Genomic DNA, 6,937 nt, shown 5'->3' with positions numbered 1-6,937 from the left:
GTTGAGTAAAAGTTGACCCATTTAATTCCATTTAATGAAAAAAGAAAACTATCACTGAAATGTATCTATCACATCAAACTTACTGCTCCCATGCTTTCGGCCTCGTTAGCTCTACCAATATGCCCAATATGCTATATGTTCATAGGACTTTTTCCTTACGTCGGTGTCAGGAATAACGTTTGTTACTTAATTAAGTTATACCTTGTATATATATTATAATAATTTATTGCAATTCCTTTTACTATAACTTTAAAATGTACACATATGCACATGAGTGTATATACTACACAAAGTCATTATTTGGTACCTGCTATCTTGCAATCTATATTGTCCATTTTATAAAACCGACCTCCCTTGGTATATTAGCCACAACACTAGGTTTTGGACGCAAGAGGTACCAGATTCGACTTCCAGTACGGGTGCACCGAACACACTATACTGATTCAGATACCACTTTAAGTTATAGGTCTATGTTGATAAAGAAACGAAAATACTAATCAATGAATTTAACATTTTGTTTTCCGAAAAATTTGGTTCTTATACTCTGAAACCAAAGTCCTTACATATATACGTCTAAACATCGTATTAATCCCATTGAAAATAATTTGAGGGATACTTGATTAAACATATTAAAACATGAATAAACAGTGCCATATAATGAATTGTTGAGTTGATTTTAGTTTAGCGTCCCTTACAGCAACGAGGCTATATGAGACGTGGGCCTTCTGATTAACGTGGAATTTGAACCACACGAGCTCCCGCCGGGAATCGAACCCGGGTCTCCCACGCCGAAGGCGTGTATGCTAACCGCTTAGCCACGGGTGAGCTCTGACATATAATGAAAATAATTGCTTCAGACCTATGAAAGGAGAAGGAAATAGAATTGATAATTTGATTCTGAAATATAATTGACACAGTCTGGTGATGTGTGAATATATGGAACCCATTTCCCTTTCGTATGATATTAACAATCCAAATTCCATTTGGTAGGCAAACAAATGCTTACTACTCACACAAAGAGTTTAAACGTATTCCTATTTGTTTTTGTTTGAAATTAGAACATATGCATATATACAAAGGAAAATAAAGGTTCAATATCGTTCTATATTACGTTTGTTCCAATCAAAAATGCAAAAGAATAGCAAAATGAAATTTACTGTGTAATGAAAACTGGAATAGTTTTTTCATTTTAATGTTCGTTTTCTACAAAGAGATGTAAACTACACTGAGAAAAATCCGTTCTCCGGACAGCGGTATATTGTAAAATAGGCTATACGTTATCCTCTTGTACAGAAATCAGTACGTAGCATACGTTATCCGTATGATTTATAAGCACTGCCCTTAGATGTTACATCATGCCGTTCCACGATGTCTGATATCTAACAGTACTCCTTATATTACATACTATATGTATGTTACCTTCGTCAGCTATATGTTATATGTCCATTTATATGTGAGATCCTGACCACCTATATTGTTTCATATGGAAAGTACGCATAGATGGAACACTTATACGGAAAGTATAATAAAACATGCGTTTTCAGTTATACGTTTGCCGTACGTTAAGTCCAAAAACTACAGGAATTACGCATGTAGCCTATCTTTTTAAGTGCGCCACATACGATTTTCTTTTCTCAGTGTAAATTGTTTAAATAAAGGTTCTGTTATGTACCATGATTATATTAATAGTAACTATTGTAGGCTAGTGGCTAGTAGCGAAGCCAACGTGGTGTAGCCGAGCGGTCTGATATATTAGACTGATGATCGTGAAATAAGTCTCGGTTCAGACGTGCAGAAAAGTCTGTTACGGGCCCGCAACAGAGTTTTCTGTTGCGGACCCGCGCGAGCCGGAAATACATTGGTTCTTATCATTCATGCCACACGTGCAGACTTTCCCGCACGACTCTGCTGCGGGCCCGCAGCGGGCGAAAATTGAGTTGCGGGGACTGCTGGCTCGCAGCGTGTCCGCACAGGTGTTGCGGGCCGGAAAACCATTGCTGGCAATGAGTCAAGCCACACGTGCAGACTTTCCCGCGCCCGCAGAAATGGAAAGCGAAGAACTGGACATAGAACTGTTCATTAACGAAATACAAAAATATCCCGAGATATGGAATTTAAAGTGCGAAATGTATAGAGATAGAAATAAAAAACGGGATGCATGGAATAAGGTGTGTGAAACCTTATGTGAGAAATTCAATGAAAAAACAGAAGAAGAAAAAAACAGCATTGGTATGTAGCTATTATTATTACTTTTCAATGTAGAAAATCTAATATTCACGTAGTATTTACATTTGATTTTCGTTTAGCGTCCCTTTTCAGCAGCGAGGCTATGAATACTTTTTTTTTTTTGTGATAACAATAGACAACAAATACGCTTGGAGAACAAGCCTTTATTGTTAATGCAGTTTCTTTGACGAGATTTCTTGTCACTCACTCCGGAGTGAACCGACTGTTTACAGTATATCGTACATTACATTATACTTTAGGTCGAGGTCACGTATTATATAGCTTCTGCGCTCAAAAGGGACGCTGAATTCCAAAACAACCATCAACATAATAGCAGTACAGAAAAGAAAGAAAGAAAGAAAAAAACAGTTTTTCGGCTGACAATTGTTGTCTTTATTTGTTAATTGACTAAATTTAAAAAGAAAAAAAAAGAGTTAACACGAAAATTGTTGAACATCAGGGTACTCATATGGTTAAAAAATAAAAAGCATGCTCGAAATGTAACAGAAATATTTTTGTTTCTCGTACAATTGATAATATTGTGCACGTTGTTGCTATTCTAGAGATAACAACTGAATGTTTTCTTACATAAAGAACAACTTAAGCAAAGTTATCTTGCCGTGGAACTCTACCTATTTCGCTTACAAAATAATCAGCCCACCTGTTTCTGCTTTCGTTTGCTGCATTGCCTCCTTGTGGTGTGCTACACGTATTGGGGATTTCCTCAAAACCTTCTATCGTTAAAGTATCTTCAAGTTTGTATCCATCTCTACTACGGACATAATTATGAAGTAAACAACACGCCTTTGTGATAAGTATAGCAAAATCCACTTTTACATTGATTGGTCTGTGAAAAATCCTCCATTTATTTGAAAGAATGCCAAATGTACATTCAACGTACCTACGAGCGCGACTTAATCTATAATTAAACACCCTCTTTTTCTGATTCAAAAATTTTCCAGCGTAGGGGCGAAGAACATTTTGTGACAGTGCAAATGCTTCGTCACCCACAAATACGTAGGGTAGAGTAGGCCCATCAGTTCCAGGCAGTGGTTTGCCTTTTGGAATATTGAGTGTGTTCTTTACTAGTTCTTTGTTGAATTTTGAATTTTGAAATATTGAACTGTCAGATTTTTTTTCCGTAGGACCCTATATCAACATATAAAAATTGATAATTTGCGTCAACCACAGCTAACAAGACCACAGAATAATAATGTTTATAGTTGAAGTAAAGAGATCCACTCATCTCAGGTTTTACAATTCTAATATGTTTTCCGTCTATTGCGCCAATGCAATTAGGAAAATTGGCCTGGACTTCGAAACGCGACGCAATCTCAAGCCAAGTTTCTTCTGTAAATTGGGGAATGCATTCTTTTCTTAAAGTGTCCCAAATAGCGCTGCAAATCTTTCTTACAATTATGGATACTGTAGAACGCCCCAGTCTGTAGGAATAGTGTAAGTCTACCAGATTGCATCCACTTCCCAGATATCTGAAAGGATGAATTAATATATGTTTCACACCAAATTATCTAATATTAACATAATTGAATCTTGGTTCAAAAGATCGCGGACAAACATCGCCGATGATCAAATTAAAAAGTAGCCAACTAACACGACTTTTGCAATGTCGGGATAATAGAGAGTAATAAATAAATAAATAAATAAAATAAACTTATCAGTTTAAAGTCTTTATTTGACAAAAATTATTACCTATAAATAACAGAGATTAATAACATTATTATTGTTGGCTAACATATATGATCATAATACAACATTTAGGAAGTTTGTATATGTATGATATAGATAGTATTTACTCTTACAATGAAGTCAACATTTTAAGAAAATTTTCAGATTTTAATTTAATTACTAAAACTGAAACTGAATAACGTTTTATGCTTTGTAAATTAAATCAACAATAAATCGATTATTCTTTTTAAATGCCGAAATATGCTTCTGCGAAAAATACGTTTGAGCGCATTTACTTGGAACTGATAACTAGATTGGCGAAATTTTGTCCGCGAACTTTCGTCCGTGTACAGTCACATAACAGTCCAGGCAATAGGGGATTTTAGCTGGAAAGATTCATGGTAGTTCTGGAATTATTTTATGTTTAGACTTATTTTATGTTTTTTGGGTCGCTGAATTTGAATTTTTAATTTTCCATCAAAAGTTCTCTCCGCAACCTCCCCAAGTTTTGAAAAAAGCTCCCCAAGAATAGTATTTTTTTATTTTTAAAAAATACTTCTCTTGTTCTTTTCGAAAAAAACTCCAGAAATTCGGAAAGTAGACAACATTTGTAACAAAAAATATTCTATGACATTTTGACGTACGACGAATGGGGAGCATGTTAGCGCGCCTCTAAATTTTCACTTTGGAGCCGAGGAGCTACATATACCTTAAGTTATCCACTCCGCTAAATCATTGAGCTCCTTCGTGGCTAAGCGGTTAGCGTGGGTTCGATTCTGGCGGGAGCTCAAGTGGTTCGGAGTCCACGTTAATCAGTTGGTCCACGTCTCATATAGCCTCGCTGCTGAACGGGACGTTAAACTCAATATCAACTCCGCTAAACCACTCGGGTCAGTTACGTTCGCTCTGAAAGTAGTTTTACTTGATGCTTTTTGAGTTGTTAAATCAGAATATTTAACTTTCCACCAAACTTTCCCAGCGAAACCCAACCAAATTTTGAATAAAATTTCTCGAAATGTAGCTCAGCGGCGTCGAGGTGCAAATTTAAAATGAAATGAAAATTTTTAGTTTTACGTCCCACTGTTATGCCGGTTAGGCTAATGGAGACGGTGATTATGAGAAATGAATGAAATGGTGGAATGAAGAAAGTGGCAGGAAACGGGAAAACCCCAAGGAAACCCACGCACACGGCGTTTGTCCACCACAAAGATCACTTGGCGGGAGCAGAGTTTGAACCCGGGAACCCATGCACCAGAGGTGAACGCTCTATCACTGAGCCACCACGACCCCTGAGGTGCAAATTTATAGGCGTGCTAGTGCCCTATGAGTTTGTCATACTTTAAAATGTCATAGAATAGTTTTTTGTTCCAAATTGTGTCTTTTTCGAATTTCTAGGTGTTTTTTTCGAAATAACAAAAACACTAAATTTTTTAAAGAAAATACTATTTTGAGGATATTATTTCAAATTTTGGGGAGGTTGTAGGAGGCGGGAATTTTTGATGGGAAGTTAAAAATTCCGGTTCAGCGACCCAAAATTATAAAGTAAGCCTATTTCCAGAACTACCATGATTTTTTCCAGGTAAAGTTCCTATTTGGTTTATTCCCTGGACTGCAAATACATAATAAAGATGTATTATTAAGTAGTATCTATACAATGGGTAATTTTTTATAGGTCAGAAATACGTCAACAAATGGAGAAATATTCGAGACCAATTTCTCAAGTATGTTCGCAAGAGGACTAAATCTGGCCAAGGTGCAGCCTTTGGGAAACAATACATTTATGCACGCCATCTTAATTTCTTACTACAGTCAGAAGGAACTGAATTAGCGCAATCAACTCTCGATGATGAAGAGGCTCTTTCAACTGCTGAATCTCCTTCAGATGTCAATATTGAACCAGCAACACACTCAAGCAAAGTCACAAAGGAACCTCAAACAAAACGAAAAAAGAATCTGGAATCATGCCTAATTAATTACCTGAATTCTCCCGCTCCTTCATCTGTGACTGAACCTGATGATGATAAAGCCTTTTTTGATTCGTTATTACCTGCCGTAAAGTCACTTACTTTAGACCAGAAATTGGAGTTTCGAGCGAGGTATTAAAACTTATTACAGGAATAAGATCAAGAAATATACCGAGTATTCCATCTCAGTACCATTACCCCTATCCTTCCTACACAGCCCCTCCAAGTTCCTGTGGCCCGCCACATAATCGATTGTATCCTTCCCGTCCTGAAACCTCCTTTGAAGGTGGGCATTCACAACAATCTTTTCATGGAATTGTGCATCGACAAACTATGCCACAAACCATTATTTCCGATGGACAACCACAACAATCTTTTCATGGAATTGTGCACCGACAAACTATGCCGCAAACCATTTCTGCAGATGCCTATCCCATTTCTCCTGCAAGCTGTGCAACAACGCGTTCTCAGGATGAAAGTAGTGATTCCATAGATGTGTATTCTTGTTAGCTTTTAGGTGTACTCTAGAATCGGGAAGATAAACAACTCACATACTTTATGTTTGCTTATTCATTATAAATTTGGCAAGACTTTTAGCTGGGTGGCTATCTTCTCTCTTATCTTCGGTTTCAGTTATTTTTATAGTTAGTATGTATATCATTTTTGTATTTGGCATTTAGTGACTATTGAGCTTAGACCTTCATATTGTAAATAAGACAAAAGAATATCAAACTATTGCGAGGGGTTTATTACTTAATTTTGTATCACTATACCTTATGGAAGAAGTTCTTAAAAATTTAATTGATAAATATCTCAGAAGAAAAAGAAGAAAGTCATGTTTATGTTTACTGATTCAGATTCAGGTCATTCATAGATTTGAACAACTCTATTGTTTTTAGTTTTTGTTATTCAGGATAATTAAAAGCTTTTTTATATTAATTTTTGCAAAGATAATTATCATCATACGAAATTCCTTGACCTACTGCGTCCGTTATCTAATTCTCAATCATATTTCTTGAATGTTGGCTATCACTTAATGACTGTATATATATATATATATA

General features: G+C 36.1%; 1 protein-coding gene across 1 annotated transcript; it reads left to right on the top strand.

Moving 5' to 3' along the window:
- Positions 1-1,854: 1,854 nt before the first annotated feature.
- Positions 1,855-6,015, top strand: LOC145674009 (uncharacterized). Its single transcript, XM_081743836.1, has 2 exons — positions 1,855-2,229; positions 5,585-6,015. The coding sequence occupies exons 1-2, from the start codon at positions 1,875-1,877 to the stop codon at positions 6,013-6,015; spliced, it is 786 nt and encodes a 261-aa protein (XP_081599962.1). The 5' UTR covers positions 1,855-1,874.
- Positions 6,016-6,937: the final 922 nt, after the last annotated feature.

The sequence above is a fragment of the Thermobia domestica genome, chromosome 17, assembly GCF_964235325.1.
Source record: "Thermobia domestica chromosome 17, izTheDome1.hap1.1, whole genome shotgun sequence".
Lineage (NCBI taxonomy): Eukaryota > Metazoa > Arthropoda > Insecta > Zygentoma > Lepismatidae > Thermobia > Thermobia domestica.
The sequence above is the reverse complement of the archived record's forward strand: the minus strand, read 5'-3'. Positions and strand labels throughout refer to the sequence as shown.